This window comes from Convolutriloba macropyga, chromosome 5 (genome assembly GCF_964194025.1).
Source record: "Convolutriloba macropyga chromosome 5, txConMacr16.3, whole genome shotgun sequence".
NCBI lineage: Eukaryota > Metazoa > Xenacoelomorpha > Acoela > Convolutidae > Convolutriloba > Convolutriloba macropyga.
The window spans coordinates 4596488-4614649 of NC_134472.1; the positions used below are offsets into that span (position 1 = coordinate 4596488).

An 18162-nucleotide genomic window follows, 5' to 3' on the forward strand; every position below is an offset into this window, starting at 1 on the left:
CAACGGCGGCTATTTTCGGGCAGTCTGACGGCTATATTTACACTTTATAGCTAAGTTTTTTCGTCGCTCCATCGTGATTAAAACTGTTCCAGCATGATGAAAATCGCAGCTCAAATATAATTTTTGTACATGAAAAATGGAAAGAGTGTGAACTGATCTTGAAAAAGACAGCATCCAATTTGGTGCAAACCATAATTATTTAAATGCGACAAAAATTAACAAAAAATTTAAAATAGATCAAAAATGACTCTGATTGTGAGTTAAATAGACCTAAATCAAGAAAAATCTTGAGAACTGCTGTTCCAAGTAGTTTTGCTACATAATATTGGTTCAACCAGCCATCATTTTAGTTTATGAAAATCGCCTGCGTCCTGAGAATTATATGAAGTTTCAGCTAAAAAATAACCTAATTTTTGCTAGTTCTATGAAAAAAAAAAGAATATATCAGAAAAATCGTTGCCAAAACAGTGAACTAATTGATTCAACAACCCTGTCTCGTTGAAAGCGTTATTTATTGAGCACATCGTCTGTTATTTTAGCAAACATTTCAAAAAGTGACCATAATGGTAACTTCAGCGATAAATTCTCGAAAATGATGTGATTGTTTGGCATGTGAGGTATTAGAATATGTATTTGATGTTGACAGTTGTACCTTTCTCTCCTTGTCATATGCTTGTCCATAGCATACCAACTGTCCGTTATGTTAAACTGCAAACTCATTTAGAATAGTGCGTTTAGTATCGACACGACACAATGTTTGGGTATTAACTAGGCGTTTGTTCTTCGCAAAGAGTAATTGTTGTTTTCTTCCATTGCTGTGTTTATCTAGCCTCTCTAAAATGGCGAGTTTAGACGAAATTTCGCTCTCGTCGCACAATCAAATAGAGCGAACTAAAGAGTGTTTCGTTTGTAAGATTGAATTGAATATTGACGCTGGAGAAGTCCCATATTGCTGCCAAAATTGCTCGAAAAGTTCTGAAATCCCTGGACCCAAAATCTGGAATTGCATTGCGTGTATTGGTTCTTGTGCGCGGCAAAGGCACATAATTTTGGACGTAAATGGATACGAAGTTTCAGTTTGTGGGAACCACGGCACTATAAACGAGTATTTCTGTGAAAACGATGAGTGTTTGTGTGTTGTCTGCAGCCGTTGTTGCTTGCGTGAACACAAAAATCACGCCTTTGTTCCTTTAAGTGAGCGAAGTACAAAAATTCGGACGCAGGTTTTTGAGTATATGAGTGAATTTGACTTGCTGTCGAAAGATCTGAAACATCATCAACAACTGGTTCTTGACTGTCGTGAATTCATGAAAGAAGCTGCGGAGTTCTGCAGTCCTGACAAATTTGGGAAAGTTCTTCTTGGGTATGCTGGCGATTTAGTTACAAAGATACTCGAGTGCGGCGATGCTGAGGGAAAACGGAAAGAGCTCATGACTAGTTTCAAAGCTGCTAACGAGATGATCATAAATGGAGGTGATGTAGGAGGAATTGAACAGCTTGCGAACAGTTCGGAAGCACTCAGTGTAAGTTTGCGTCAAGTTCTCTCGAAGTCAGATTCTGTAATGATAGAAAATTTTAACAAGATGATTTCCAGACTGAATGGGTCTTTAGAGCAGCAGAAACTGGCTTTGAGTTTTCACCTTTATGCTCGACCGCTCTATATTCGAGATGAAAACGTGAAAACTCAGCTTACCAAAGCTGTTCATGCTTTTCTTGCTTCACTGGTATGGCCAGCTCTAGGGACGTTAAATTACCATCAATTAACTGCTACTCAGCACAATTATACCGGTTTTCCAGAAGATTTTGTGTTAAAACACACAATTGCGTTTCCAACCTACAATAATGTTTTTCTAGGCACTGACAATAATGGAAAATGGGTGGTTTTTATTCGTAATCGAGGCAGGTTTAACAGTTACTACAGAAGATGCAGTTTATGTGGAGACGGTAAATTGTGGCGCCACTATTTTTTCTGTAACGGTTGTTTACGTAACCCATCTGGTCAATATTACAGAACAAAATTGAACGCGATACAAACTTTTTCAGCTTCTGTTATCAATGACGATATTTTGTCTGTTAGTACAATTTACGGCCATGTACATTATTTTAAAGAGAGTGGAGGTGTTTTTATTCTGGAGACGAAAAACGGATTCCATATCGCAAATCCGCTTCAGAACCCTAAGAGCAACGAAATTCCTCTAAAGCAAGTTTTCCCTGAGCTGGTTTCCAGAGATATTGTGGCGTTCTACTACACTGCATCCAATGAGCTAAACTGTTTAGTGTATGATGATAAGTCGCGTGTCATTAAACCTTTTCTTCTTGATCACAAAGTGAAGGCTTTCAATTGCTCTTCGAAGCCCCGACTTTTCTGTCTCAATTATAATGTTACTCTCTTTGCCATGATAAGTGGTCAAAACAATGACATTCTAGTTGTATCATCCGAAGGTCCAGAAACGATTCCCTCCGTTGAGCATGGGTTTCGTTCAATAGACGATTTGCAATTCATGCTTGACAAAAATGTGGGCGCCCACGTGCTGGTTTTCTGGAATTTTGATCGGCAGATTTTTGGTGTAGCCAGGCAAAACAGATGTGATTCAAAATGGATTCTCGCTGCTGTGTTTACGGTTAAATTTCCCGCCGTAGATCTGGCTGTAAATCAAATTGCGTACGTCTATCAAGACCTGAAAAGCGAATCTTCGATTGCGTGGGATTCATTGTATGTAACTTTGAAAGGCGTTGTGAACCCATTCACCATTGAATTTCAATCTATATCTAACCTAGTACCGAAGTTGTAAATTAAATGCAATAATTGCAAGTTCCGAGTCACCATATGGTCTATTTTCAAATTAGTTTTCTTGGTTCTATCCCCCCGCCCTATAAGAGGACTTATAACTTTTCCACCTACCAGGCGACCGTGCTTTTTTGTACATGGTAACGTGCTATATCACATTATATAAATTGTAGTTGGAGAAGGGGGCATAAAAACACTTGGGGTGGGTGGGGGACGGAATGATCAGTTTTCTTATAACGTCAAGAACTAATCAGTCTTCGAAAAATAGCTGAGAAAAGTTTCGTTACAAACAAATTGAAGATCTGCCTGGAAGAAAGATTTTTTAAATGAGGTTTTATAGAAAGCATAGTATTACGCAGCTCATTTTTGATAGATAGTCTCATAAACGTGTATCTTCATTATTTGGGGCCTTTTTAAATAGATGAGGCAAGAATCATTTTGCACCAAAATGCATTGAATTCGTTGAAGTCGCTTTGATTTTGATTTAACGAGTGCTTCGATTTTCAGATGAATGTTGCATACTAATGGGCGAAGTGGTGGAAAATGTTGCTCTGTTTGTGATCACGAATTCTCGATATAATCCGAAAACTATGAGGAACTGCCTTTGAATTGTGGAACTTGTGAAGACGCCGAAACACCTTCTGAGAGACAGTTTTTCTGCAACTGTTGCATTAGCTCCCATATGCGTAGGTTGCACCGTGCTCTGGACTGCAAAGGCTATGAGATGTCAATTTGCCCTAAACACAAATCAATCAATGAATTGTTCTGTCGTAATTGCGACCGTGTTATCTGCCAACTCTGTGTGACGTCACACAAAGATCATACAATCATTCCGATCCACGAGAAATGTGTCGAGACTCGCAAAGCAGTGTTCAAATACATCAACGATTTCGATTCTCTGACCAAGGACATCAAGTTTCAACAACAGGTTCACCACGACTGCTTGGGAGACTTAGGCAAGGAGCATGCATTCTATAGGCCTGAAACTGTTCTGGATGGTTTAGTGAATGTTTTAAGTGAAAAGGTCAGAGAAGTTGCGAAAAGTGACGAAAATAAAGGAATTTTTAACATTCTATGCTTTAAATTTTGTGCGAATCGGGAGACGGTTCTAACAAAAACGAAATTGAATCAATTCGACCAGCTCGTATCTGAAGCTGACACAATGGGAAGAAAGTTACGCGAAATTTTGCAGAATTCTGACGGCGTACTTGTAAAAAAATCGAAGATCTGACCGTCTCTATGTACGATAGCTTGAAGCGACAGAAAATTCATCTCAAAGAGGTTGCATGCTATTGCCCGTTCTATATTCGAGATAAAGAATTTCAGAATTTGGCTCAAAAATGTGTTTCCTCTTTTCTGGAATCCATGATATGGACAGCTGCAAATGCGCACACTTGTCGGGGTTCAGCTGACGTTGGTTTGCAGTGAACTTCATAACTGCAAGGTAATATTTTTCAAAGATGGTTCTTCCATTGTAGTTCAATCCGAAAGCGAGGATTAACGTATGAACTAAAAATTTTCCTGAAAATACCTCGCAATATGACAGTTCATCGTTTCTCCAATGAAACCTCTTTTCCCATCATCAAACCGCTCAATCGTGGTATCATAATTATTCAATACATGCTGGTAAGATTTTACATCAGATGATAATCTCACTCTAATATAAGTTATCTAGATTCACCAATTTCAACCGAATATTGATTCTAAGCACCATTTCTTGACGATTAATTTATATAAATTCTGTGATTATAATCAATTTGCTCTTGTCTTTGTAATCTGGTCAGTCAAACTTTCTTTCTAATTCTCACTAAGTTTAAGACTATAGTTTGATCGATATTCTAACACCCCCACTCAGACTTGAGCTGATTGCGTAGAGTCTGTTCCCATCAAAACTGCTCTGAATGTTTCCACTTTCGAAACGGGTAAGGTCTTTGTGAAGATGTCTGCTGCCATTTTGTCTGTAGGGACATAATGAATTGAAATAGTCCCATCCTCCGTCTTGTCCCGGATGAAGTGAAACTTTGTTTCGATGTGTTTGCTCCTTTTGGGCATCGATGGGTTTTGGCACAATTTTATGCAACTCTGGTTGTCCTCTCCAATTGCTATGGGATGTTTCTGTTGGATGCCGGAATCCCCCAGAAGTTGTTTCAGATACAATGCTTCTAGAACTGCTGCTGCCATGCCCTGATATTCTGCTTCTAATGAAGAAAGGGCAACTGTGGCCTGCTTCGTGACACCCCAGCTGAGTGCTGCGCCACGTCCGTTGAGCTTGAAGTAGTAGCCAGTCGTTGATTTTCTGTCGTTCACGTCGCCAGATCAGTCTGCATCACTTTACCCCACTAAATTATAACGAGCGTCTTTTGTGTAAGTAAGTTGTTTATTGGTTCCAGTGTTTATTGGTAGGTGCATTCATGTGTCTGGACATAATGTTGACTGTGAACATGATTTCTGGCCTCGTCTGTTTGGCCAGATACATAAGTGATCCAGCCAAGCTTCTGTAGATCCTCTGGTCCACTTTTTCGTCTCCGTTCTGTGCTGTCTGAAGTTACAAACTCAAATCAGCTGGAGCTCTTGAGGATTTGCATTGATCCATTTGAAACCGCTGAAGCATTGTTTCTACGTAGCGTTCTTGGTCGACTGTGACTTTGCCCTCTTCTCGTCTGATTCTTAGACCCCGAAACCAGTGTAATCTCCCTCTGTCTTCCATGTGAAATGTTGCCTCGAGTGCCTTTTTGACATCGGAAATCACTGTTATGCTTCTTGATGCTACTATGATGTCGTCAACCTAGACCAAGATGAAGGTATGACCCTCTGTCTCCGATCTCGTGATCAAGCAATGGTCAGTCCTGCTTCTGGTGAACACCTGTCTCAGAAGGAAGTTTGTCAGTTCCTTATACCAGTTGTTAGCTGCCTGTTTCAAACCATAAATTGATTTTTTCAGTCGACATGATAACTTCTCTCCATCTGATCCTTGTTTTACAAATTCTTGTGGCTGTTCCAGATACACATGTTCCTCTATTGGTGAGTGCAGGAAGGCCGTCTTGACATCAAACTGATGCATCACACGGCCTTGCTTCGGTAATAATTGAAGCAGAGTCCTGAATGTCTCTGGCTTTCATGTAGGCGCAAAAGTTTCAAATTAGTCCAGTCCTGCCATTTGTTTGAAGCCTTTTGCTACATAGCGCGTTTTGTGCTTGTTGACTTGACAACTGGGACTCAACTTCACATTGTAGACCCATTTGCCCGGTTTGACGTCCCTGTCTGTGGGTGGTCTCACTATGTTCCAACTCTCGTTGTCTTGGAGAGCCCTGACCTCGTCCTTCATTGCCCAGTGCCACTGGCCCCAATCGTCACCTTGTTTGGCTTCGTAGACTGTTTTGGGTTCAACATAGTCACCCTCAGTCACAGCAAGATGGGCCCTGACTTGTCCAAAAAAGTGCGGAACATTCCTTGCTTGTGTCCATCGTCTGGGCTCTGCCCTGTCCGCTTGCTCCAGTGCCTCTTTAAAGAAGCCAACTGTCTCTGAGTGTGAGAAGTCCTCTATGTCACTGTCTTCCAGCGACTCCGAGTCTCGGAGATTCCCTCTTGCTGCAGTAGTTTCTCCATCTAGTGCTGCTTCCTCAACATCCGAAGCATCTCGTCTCAGTGTCGTTTCTTGAGTGTTCACGCTCTCTGCGTCATGTCACTCCTCCTTTAATGCAGTAGATGCGCCCTGCTCCTCTTTGTTGCCATAGTCTTGATGACCATCATCTGGGTGCCAAATCCCCAGTTGCTGTGACCCCTCTTCTAGTAGGTCGGGCGTCTCTGTGTTGACTGGAATTGAAACCACTTCGGACTCCTTGTTGATCACATCTCGAACTGCCACAACCTCGCGTGTGTTGGGTACGTACACCAGGTATCCGTTGCTCCTTCAGTGTAACCCACAAACTTTCCTTCCAGTGCCTTGGGTTCAAGTTTGCTGACATCTCTGTCCCTCTTCCTCATGAAGACTGTGCAACCAAAAATAGATAATTTATTAGGTTTTATACCTCGCATCAACTCTGCTGACTATTTTTCTTCTCGTCTCAACCAAGATCCGGATCCTTGTTGCGTGGAGAATTGATTCTACCCACATCATCTCGGGAAGACCCGAGTCAATGAGCAAGCATCTTGCCATCTCCAGCAGTGTCCTGTTGAACCTCTCAGCTTACCCATTCTGTTGTGGCATCTCTGATCTGGTCGTCTCCTGTACAATGTCTGCATATAAACAGTACATCTTGAACTGCTCTGAGAGAAACTCGTGCTCATTGTCTTGTCTCAGCTTCTTCGGCGTCCCCACACAGAACAAACTTCTTCAGACTGGCCAGTGCTTTACTCTTTGCCTTAAGCGAATCCACAAACAAACTTCGTGTACTGGTCTGCAAACACTATGCAGAACCGGAACCCTGACAGTGACTGTACTCTGAAAGGCACCATCTCGTCTATGAGCGCCCTCTCCAGCTTCTCTTCTGCTTGGGTATGTGCCACTCTTGGTACTGGAGTCTGTGTGATCTTTGCCAATGCGCACACATTGCATTCATCATCGAGTTCCCCCACTATTTCTGGTGCATTCCTGACAACATCCGCTTGATTCAAATGACCCAATAGTCTGTGCCACTTCCTTTCACTGTCAGGTATCACTCTGTTGGAACTCATCTTGAATTCTAGAACGCTGCAGGGTAAGTAAAACAAATTATTTTCTTGTGTTAGTTTTACTCGAGCTCCCCTCTGGAGTTTCATGCAGCTATTTCCTTTCTCGAAAGTGAAGCTATGTCCCCACTCCGTGCATCTTGAGTCTGATAAGCATCTAGAATAGTTAGGCACACAAAAAACATTTTTAAGTTCGCATTGGAATTCCCCTTTGTTTGAGGGTATGCTGATCCTCACACAGCCTCTGCCCACCTCTCTGGAAGCCTCTCCATTGGGATTTCTGACCACTGATTGAATGGGCACAAAGTCCAGGAACGCGTCGATGTTCGTCACTATGTGATCTGTACAACCACTGTCCACTAGCATGCCTGCTGTCTTCCACTGGGTAAGAGCTGCTCAGTATTCCTCGTCTGTTGAAGCCAATGTTAGACCCATTGCCACTGACTCATGCATGTTTGCCTCCATCTCTTTGTTTCTTGCATGCCATGTCTAGATGACCTTTCTCACCACACTTGCTGCATTGTGCTGTCTCCTTCCTCCTGCAGTCCTCGGCAAAGTGTTTAGGGATCCCACATACAAAGCAGTTTCCTTTCTTGGGTTCCTTCTTGAAGTCACGCTTCACTGCCAGTGCCACTGAAGCACTTTGTCCCTTGTGTCTTTGTGTAGTGCTCTCATGAAAGTTCTGCAGCCTTTTCCTCAACTCTGTGAAGTTCGTTGCCGGGTTAAAACTTTCCTGTATAACAAAACTTACATATCTCATTGGCAGGCCATTGAGGACCAAGGCGTTGAAGAGGGTCTCTAAGACTGCTTCCCCTGCTTCTTGTAGATTTGTGAGCAACTCCTGTCCTCTGATGAAGAAGCTCTCCAAATCCTTAGCATCCTCTAGCTGCAGTCGAGCAAGCTGTGCCACCAAAAACACCACTGTCGGCGTCTACACATTCTGAAATCTCTTGCAAAAGCTTCCAAGCCTTTGTTCCATCTCCGATGACATCATCTCACTCACAGTCATGTCGCATCAGCATGAGGGTTGTTGCATCTAGATTCAGTGCCAGATGGCACCACACATTGTTCCGTTTCTCCTTGATGTCTGCAACTTCCTTTTCATATGCATCCTTCAGCACCTTGTGGTTCTTCTCTTCATTGCTCCCTACATTGGCTTGTGGTGCAGGCTCATTGGGTTGCTTTTCTGTCCCAAGTAGTGATTTGTAAAGTCCTTTCGTCTGCATCATTGCCACAAATCTTGTGCTCCAGATTAGAAAGTCCTGTGCCTTTCCTGTGTAGGTCAGCAGCTTCACTGTCTGTTGATCAATCGTACTTTGAGCAGGCAAAACAGTAGTGAAAAGAAAAGGTACTAATAAGAAAAGGATTTTGACTGTCAAAAACAAATAATTTTTGTTTTAGAAATTATTTGACTTAGAAAATTGCTGGGCCCATAACCTGTTGGGTTATGGGTTCTCGCAAGCGGAAGAAAAAGCGTTTTCAACTAAATTGAAAAATTAATTTCTCAAAATGATAGAATAACAAGAATGATATTTTACAGTAGAATTTAGAGATTTAGAGGAGAGATCTGATTATTAGATCAAGATGGTGATTTGATTTTGGGGATGAAAAAAGTCTCAAAAATGAGCTGTATATATACCCATTATCAGTGCGCGAAATTCAAGATACAAATCTAAACTTAGCATCATGATTTACAGTGGGGGTCGCAAGGGTTACCCAATATAGTTTGCTTCTGCAAATTTTCCAAAAATCAGTCGCAGGGGGTACCATAGATGGCTTGCACTAAAACTTTTCTAAGAATTCGTTCACATTTCCGGTGGTATCATATTCATTCAATACATGCTGGGAAGATTTTACATCAAATAATCTCACTCTAATAATAGTTATCTAGATTCACCAATTTGAACCGAATATTGATTCTAGGCACCATTTCTTGACGATTGATTTTCATAATTTCTGTGATCAAAATCAACTGTTCTTGTCTTTGTAATCTGGTAAGTTAAACTTCCTTTCTAATTCTCACTAAGTTCAAGACTAGTTTGATCGATATTCTAACACTGGTCAAAGAAGTGACCATCAGTTAGAAACATTTATCGGACGTGTATGAACCAATCGAATTCCACATTATCATAGTTACTGAAAAATTCTAATAATGTATTTTTTTCCAAACGCTCAGGAGCTCAATGGCATTGGAAACAAGGATTTAATTGTCAACGCGAAGATAATTTAATGTCACGTTTTTTCAGTTGAAGTTAAGGTTATTATGTTGGTGAAGAAGGAAAACCAATACTCGTCTGCTACTTACATTTTTTTGCTATATTTAATTATACTGTCGTCAGCATGATTTTTCACCTTTTCTGGTTGGATTACCGCGGTCAAATAGTATGAATTATGCTCATTTTTTTTACAAGATACGGTTTCTCTCCTTAATTTCTAAAAACCGGTCTATGTTTGAGCATAATGTTTCTAATGTTAATAATTGTGTTTCGAAGTAAAGTGTCCGAGGGATTAAAATTTATTTTAAATTTTTATTGTAATTAAGTTTTTAGTGTTGCATTTGTGTACCATACAGCTCTATTTTATCTTATTGTTCCGACCCATTTGTAGCGGGAGGAACTATAGCTCAAATGGTTTGTTTTGTTCAGTCAAATTTCGCCGATCGATTTATTTATATATTAATCGTAGAGAAAAGTAAGTTGTTTCGTTTGAAAACCCTTCCAGCGTAGAATATGTAATTAAAATGATGTTGATTTTGGTTTTTTACAGGGAATTATTGAGGTTTAAAAACTTGAGAATTGTGAATGGAAGTCCGTTGTTTTTATTCAGTGTTCCGTGTTTTTTTATACCGAATTTTCACCAATTTTGCTAAAATTTGATAAAATTTTTAAAAACACTATTTTGTTTTACTTTTAGGGATAGAGGCGTGCTGATTGGTTTTACCCGAGTCTTTGGTTAATATTGTTTCTGAATTTTTTTTGAATTTCACACTTTTTATATTAAAAATGGCTCAAAAACCCTTTATTTAATCCCATTTTGTTTAAATATGCCGTGAATCGAGACCTAAACTCTGCTGCCCTATTTTTTGAAAACTCCAAAAAAGCTAGTTGTACTTTTGCTTACTATATGAGTCTTCTGTAATTAAAGTTTTGCTGGTTTTTTGAAAAATTACTTCAACAGTGATATAAAATGCATCGTTTATTTTTTTTGAACGTTTTTACTTAATAGTTGATATTAATTGCAAACATATAGAATAATTAATTTGTTCTTGTTGGAGGCGCAGCAAATCAGGGCTAGGTTTGGACTCGTTTTTCTTTATGTTGACTACTGAGAAGAATGATTTCATATCGGGCTCAATTAATTACAGGTCCTGTTTACAGCAGATTAAGGCCAAATGAATATAAAATATGGCTCTAGAAAAAAGCTCATAGTTCCTATGGCTTTGACATTGTGTTTTCGTAAACGTTAATTTTTTATTTAGCCTTTAGTTGTCATTTTTTGCAGCTCCATGACTTCGTCTGGTTTATCACGCATCCATTTGGGCTCCTCAGGAATGATAGGTGAGCCAAGTTGATGTTTCGAGTTGTTATCTAATGCCTCTAATGACTTTGAATTTTTTTTTTGAGAAAATGGCAGTGAAGTTTTGAACTTTGTCAACTTTTTTAATATTATTTCTGTAGGCATGTAGTTTAATCGCAAACTATACGAGGCACAATTTGTTCGGAGAGTGAATTAATGAACACTCTTTATAAGTCTTTTGTTTTTAACTAATGGTAGCGGGGCTTTCTTACTGCGAAATTTCGTTAAAGGTTTGTCATTTTTGCGTAATTGACTATATTTGAGGTTATTGTTTGTTCTCTTTTCAAGTTTTCACATTACAGAAAGCTTGACTTTGCATCGGAGCAACGCTCAAAAACATTTGATTGAAGAACTCACTGAACAGCTTAGTTTTCGCGGCTGCGACATTTCTCTCGCAATTTTTGTAAGGAATTTCCTGTTTTGCCGCTAATTGCCGTTCTTTTTGTGGTCGTGTGGCTTATTTTTGACAATTAAGTCTTCAATTGTTTCTCAAGGTGTTGAATCTATTCACTGATTTCAGTTGATATATAACGATTTTATTGACATCCAGTTATTTTTTTTGAAGAAAATTCCTGTTCTTCCCAGTTTTTGTTCTCATTGTCGTGAACAGGTAACTTAGCCTCATTATTGACAGAAATTATTATTTTTTGTTGATTCGTCTAAATCTTTTGCTGTTTGCTGTGATTTGATTGATGTATTTAGAGCTTAAAAGTGTGGTTTCATAAGATTTTAGTGAGTTTTCGTTACTTTTCAATATTTATGATTCTTTTTGTTGTCTTTATCACAAAAACCCTTTACAAAGAAGATCCATTTTAACTCAAAGGAGATCCAAGGGAGTTGGTCTAATCGTTTTTGTCAATTCAATGTTTTTAATTGTTTTCAATATTTTTTTTGGTTTTAATGTCTTTTACACTCTGGTTTAAATAATTCGTCTGAAACTTTGAGTTCTGACAGTATTCATTGCTTTTTTCGTCTTGTGATTCCTCTCACTATTAATAAGCGCTCTTGGCTCCATGAAGAGTTGCCAGTTAATCTTTTTTTGTGTTAAGATTAAAGCATACGGCTTGTTTGCATTTTTGAAAATATTGGTTTTAAAACAATCAGTGTTTTTCAGCTTTTCACATTTATCTTTTTTCCGTCAGTTTTGTAGCTTGGTCTTTGTAGTGACAGGTCGCATGCTCTTTCAAGTGAACCATGATCCAGTCTTTATAATGGTTTTTTATTGATTTGTTAGCTTTGGTACCACGCTTTTTCTTTAAATGATTTTGGGTGTTTGCCCATTTCTGAGTTTGTTTCCTTGCCACTTTATCAAACTAATGGTTTGACCCAAATGGCACTGAAAAAATGCGCAGTTGGCGATATTTAATGTTCTCCATGAATAGCTTACGGTTTCAACGGTTGCGACAATGCTAGTTCATTTTAATGTGTTTTTTTTCGAGCCGTTCTTTGTGTAGTCGTCTGACATGTTATGGATAACGACAGGTCTCATTTGCTTCCTATGATTTATAAGTTAACCTTCTTAATGGGTTGATTTGATGCCTATTGATTTTGTAATTTAAATCGGTTGCTTTCAATATAGAAATGTCTTTTCGAGCATCGCATGTTTGCTCTTCTTTGTCGACCTGTTACCAAGACTATTTTTTTAAATACAGTTTTGGTCGTAATAAGTGTTTATTTGATTTTTTTGTTTGTCTTGTCAAGTACTCCCATTAATAGCAATCTGATCGGCCCTCTAATCCGGCATCTCTTTTCCGTTAGTTGTTTGCTGATCGATTTAGGAATTTTCGGAAGTTTTCTATCTCTTCCTCATTTGTTAGACAATTAAGCAAAACATTGTGCGAACGCACATTACGGAGCAAATTTGTTGGACTTCTATCATACAATCAAAGTTTGGTGGTATGTTTTGATAGTCGTTAGTTCTGTTACTGTAGTTCCTGTTAATCCATAATAGCCTTATTTTTTGTTCAGGTCAATTTAGCCTTTAGACTGTAATTAATTTTACCCTAAATTGGATGAGATTTTACCCTTAACTGGATGAATTTGGATGAAAATGCGCTTTTATTTATGTTATGGGACATAGTTTAGCAGACCCTTTTTTCTCATTGTGTGTTTTGCATGAGCTGTTTCTTGAGAAAATGGACTTTGCTTCTGCTATCCATTAATTTCCACATTATCTGTTGCGGTGAGCGGAGCGAGTATATTTTTTCAGAAGTTTTTCACGACTCAACAGAAGTTGAAGCTTATACAATAGGACCAAATAAAATTCGTGCTTAGTCAAATGTGTGTTCAGCTTTGCGCCTTGTTCCAAATCATATGTCCCTGTGAAATCATATCCTTAGATATTTTACATATATTTACATAATTCTGTATATAATTTTACATATTTCAAGAGGTGCTATTTTTAAAACGAGCACCAGAAAAATAACCATATGTTTTCTTCGTTTTTTCGGAATTTGATTAATGGTGTGGCAGATGTGTTGAGAATCTACCAGCATAAAACCCTGCCATAATAACTTCATAAAATTTGTTCGCGAAAATGGCATCTATCAATTTATTAATTGCTCTCAAACGAAGTAGCGCCCAGTGGGCATTAAGTGCTCTTAGAGCCTTTCAGCTCTGTTTCAGCTCAAACTGTTTTGGAGACTTATATTTATACTTATGGTGTGAAGGGCGGTTCTAAGAGGTTGAGGTAATATTTCTGGTTATAGTTGTCACAGCAAAATCGGATTCCTAAGAAAACTATAGAAATTAGTCACTGAGAAGAACATCAAACAAATTTGAAATATGTTGTTAAAATATATATTTTGGTTTTTCCATATTTTTGACTACTTGATCAAACGGATTCTTCCAACTTGTTTCTTGTAACTTCTTTGAATTTATAAAGAGAAAGATTTAAAAAAATTTTAAGAAAAGCAATTTAATTTTGCATTTTTTGTGGGCATCTACGCTAAACCCCAAAAGCTACATCTAGATCCTTATAAGTGTAAGTTTCATTAAATTGACCGAATGTGAGATAACTGAGATATACTACAGAAAACAAAATTTCTTGATAGGAAGAAATTTTTTGTGTTTTCTCTGTTCTGTTGATTGTTTCTGAAGCTTGAAATGCCTTTCAAGTTGAAAAGTTCTTCATTGCCTTCCGGTCGATTAGCTTCACTTTGCAACCATGCCTCATAGTGTTAGCTTATTAGTTCTTAGTTTGAAAGCAAAAAATAAAAAATTGATTTTCTAAAAAGGGGGCATTTTACAACAACATAGCAACTTAAGGAAAGACGTTTTAGCTTCTTTTTGAGTTCTTAAGCTAATTTATATCATGTCCAGTCATTTTTTGCTTGGTATTTCTGGCCTGTGAATTGATTGCAGCAATCTATTTGTTGCAAATTGCTATCTGTGGTTTTCTAGTTTAATGTTTTTTTTAAACTACTTGCTCTCGTTTGTTTTAATTTTCTGTTAAAAGATGCTTTATTTTGCCATACGTCATTGACAATACATGTGGTTTTACTTGTAAATTAATATCAAAATGAGGAATTTGAATTTGTTATTTTTTGTAATCAAGAAACTCTTACTCAGTACTCGTACTCTGAAGTAGTTTTGGTTTAGATGATATTTTTTGTAGCTTTTGCGAGGCGGAATTCAGATTAAAGTGCCTATTTCAAGTGACAGCTCTTCATTTTCAATGGCTCAATTATTCTGTCTTTTGAATAATTTTTCCGTCTTTTCTTTGTAGATGCTTCAGCTACTGTCACTTGCCCGCAAACATTGTTTGTTGCAATTATATGTGTCCGATTGGCTGGTTGTCTTTTGCTTGATCCGTATGTTTTGTCTAACCAGTCTGCCGTTTCGTTCTCAAAAAAAGTTGAAACTTGAGGGCATTAAGGTCATCTGCATTTCTCTTACATTTTGTTTGTCAATTGTCCTTATATTTATTTCTTCTGAAAATGTTTTGCGAGTTCTTGAATGTGGCACGCATGTGTTTGTTTTTTGAAGACTAATATGACTAATCTGATTGAATAGGTCAAAGATGTTTAAAAAATTAGTGTTTTATCAAGTAATTTACAGTTCTTAGGATCAATTATTCTGTCTTTTGAATAATTTTTTGTTATTTCTTTATGGAGATGCTTCAGCTACTGTTATTTGCCCTCAAACATTGTTAGTAGAAATTATATGTGTCCAATTGGCGGTTAGTTTTTTGCTTGATCCGTATGTTTTGTCTAGCCGGTCTGGTCTGCTGTTTCATTCTCAAAAACAAGTTGAATCTTGAGGCATTAAGGTCCTCTGCATTTCTCTTACATTTTGTGTGTCAATTGTCCTTATATTTATTTCTTCTGAAAATGTTTTGCGAGTTCTTGAATGTGGCACGCATGTGTTTGTTTTTTGAAGACTAATATGACTAATCTGATTGAATAGGTCAAAGATTTTTTAAAAAAATTAGTGTTTTATCCAGTAATTTACAGTTCTTAGGATCAATTATTCTGTCTTGTGAATAATTTTTTGTTATTTCTTTATGTAGATGCTTCAGCTACTGTTATTTGCCCTCAAACATTGTTTGTAGAAATTATATGTGTCCGATTGGCGGTTAGTTTTTTGCTTGATCCGTATGTTTTGACTAGCCGGTCTGGTCTGCTGTTTCATTCTCAAAAACAAGTTGAATCTTGAGTGCATTAAGGTCCTCTGCATTTCTCTTACATTTTGTGTGTCAATTGTCTTTATATTTATTTCTTCTGAAAATGTTTTGCGAGTTCTTGAATGTGGCACGCATGTGTTTGTTTTTTGAAGACTAATATGACTAATCTGATTGAATAGGTCAAAGGTTTTTTTAAAAAAATTAGTGTTTTATCCAGTAATTTACAGTTCTTAGGATCAATTATTCTGTCTTGTGAATAATTTTTTGTTATTTTTTTATGTAGATGCTTCAGCTACTGTTATTTGCCCTCAAACATTGTTAGTAGAAATTATATGTGTCCGATTGGCGGTTAGTTTTTTGCTTGATCCGTATGTTTTGTCTAGCCGGTCTGGTCTGCTGTTTCATTCTCAAAAACAAGTTGAATCTTGAGGGCATTAAGGTCCTCTGCATTTCTCTCACATTTTGTGTGTCAATTGTCCTTTTATTTATTTCTTCTGAAAATGTTTTGCGAGTTCTTGAATGTGGCACGCATGTGTTTGTTTTTTGAAGACTAATATGACTAATCTGATTGAATAGGTCAAAGATTTTTTTTAAAAATTATTGTTTTATCCAGTAATTTACAGTTCTTAGGATCAATTATTCTGTCTTGTGAATAATTTTTTGTTATTTCTTTATGTAGATGCTTCAGCTACTGTTATTTGCCCTCAAACATTGTTTGTAGAAATTATATGTGTCCGATTGGCGGTTAGTTTTTTGCTTGATCCGTATGTTTTGTCTAGCCGGTCTGGTCTGCTGTTTCATTCTCAAAAACAAGTTGAATCTTGAGGGCATTGAGGTCCTCTGCATTTTTCTTACATTTTGTGTGTCAATTGTCCTTATATTTATTTCTTCTGAAAATGTTTTGCGAGTTCTTGAATGTGGCACGCATGTGTTTGTTTTTGAAGACTAATATGACTAATTTGATTGAATAGGTCAAAGATTTTTTAAAAAAATTAGTGTTTTATCCAGTAATTTACAGTTCTTAGGATCAATTATTCTGTCTTGTGAATAATTTTTTGTTATTTTTTTATGTAGATGCTTCAGCTACTGTTATTTGCCCTCAAAAATTGTTTGTAGAAATTATATGTGTCCGATTGGCGGTTAGTTTTTTGCTTGATCCGTATGTTTTGTCTAGCCGGTCTGGTCTGCTGTTTCTTTCTCAAAAACAAGTTGAATCTTGAGGGTGTTAAGATCTTCTGCATTTCTCTTACATTTTGTGTGTCAATTGTCTTTATATTTATTTCTTCTGAAAATGTTTTGCGAGTTCTTGAATGTGGCACGCATGTGTTTGTTTTTTGAAGACTAATATGACTAATCTGATTGAATAGGTCAAAGATTTTTTTAAAAAAATTAGTGTTTTACCCAGTAATTTACAGTTCTTAGGATCAATTATTCTGTCTTTTGAATAATTTTTTGTTATTTCTTTATGTAGATGCTTCAGCTACTTTTATTTGCCCTCAAACATTGTTTGTAGAAATTATATGTGTCCGATTGGCTGTTATTTTTTTGCTTGATCCGTATGTTTTGTCTAGCCGGTCTGCTGTTTCGTTCTCAAAAACAAGTTGAATCTTGAGGGCATTAAGGTCCTCTGCATTTCTCATACATTTTTGTGGGCTGCAAGTGTTTGGTTAACCGAAGCTGTCGAAGAGGCCAAATTTTACGATGTGAGGGGCTATTTAGGGAAGCTAGGATATGTCACCATATACACACAATTTTTGCTGTGAGTGACGATTTATTGAGGTTTGGACATACCACCACCCATTTATACACAGTTTTACACCCTCACGCTCACTTATCTCTGCTACCCTCGGTTTAGCCGCTCACTCAGGCGGTGAGTCTATCTTCTCTAGGTTAAGCTAGCTATTGTCAATTCCACACCATTTTCATTAGTCCGATGTTAGTCGGCTATGTTTCGAACAGTTTACGACCAGTAGTTCAAATAGCTTTACTATTTTTCTCCTTCGTAGTTCAAATTATTTTCCTTTCCTCCTACTCTCAATTTTTCATGCACTGAACTGAAATTGTGCATGGGCAAAAACTGAATGCTTTCATCAAGACCCGAAAAGATAAAAAATTGTTTTAAAAGCTTGTTGGAAATATAGCTAGATAGAGAAAATAGGAAAATAATGATAGAATTTGGCAGTTGATATTGCGTTAAAAGTCTCAGAGTTGCTTTGAGGCTTTGTCCCTGAAATATTGTTTGCAAGTTGTCTGTTGCTTTTTATAGATCTAAGTAGGTACGGAGGCTTATGCGGCTGGCAATAGTTTTCAAATGCGAAAGTTATAACGCATTATTCTTACATATCGTGCTGCTCTCCTATACGAATTTTGTAAGATCTCGCAAGTAAATCTGAAAAAATGGTAATTGAACAATTTTTTCTGCTTCTCATTAAAAAAGTGGATTTTATCACTATTTTGATGTCACTTTTTTAATGTTATTTTTAGCTCATAAGTTGGATTTTATTGG

General features: G+C 37.5%; 3 protein-coding genes across 3 annotated transcripts in view; all 3 read left to right on the top strand.

Annotated features, from left to right (window-relative positions):
• Nucleotides 1–18162, top strand: part of LOC142339736 (uncharacterized) — a 169655-nt gene that overhangs the window by 31327 nt on the left and 120166 nt on the right. The gene's annotated exons all lie outside the window — the stretch shown is intronic.
• Nucleotides 482–2949, top strand: LOC142339731 (uncharacterized). The gene is made up of 2 exons (XM_075389963.1): nucleotides 482–1523; nucleotides 1855–2949. Exons 1-2 carry the CDS (start codon nucleotides 840–842, stop codon nucleotides 2020–2022), a joined length of 852 nt encoding a protein of 283 aa, XP_075246078.1. The 5' UTR covers nucleotides 482–839; the 3' UTR covers nucleotides 2023–2949.
• Nucleotides 3286–18162, top strand: part of LOC142339065 (uncharacterized) — a 28090-nt gene continuing 13213 nt past the window's right edge. Inside the window, exon 1 of the mRNA XM_075388726.1 lies at nucleotides 3286–4232. Coding sequence (XP_075244841.1) covers nucleotides 4173–4232 — 60 coding nt within the window. The 5' untranslated portion in view covers nucleotides 3286–4172. The remainder of the gene's footprint in view (nucleotides 4233–18162) is intronic.

Coding starts and splice junctions, on each gene's coding strand:
- LOC142339731 (XM_075389963.1), top strand. CDS start 840: ATGGCGAGTTTAGACGAAATTTCGCTCTCGTCGCACAATCAAATAGAG. Junction 1,524..1,854: donor ACAGTTCGGAAGCACTCAGT/GTAAGTTTGCGT, acceptor ATGTTTTTCTAG/GCACTGACAATAATGGAAAA.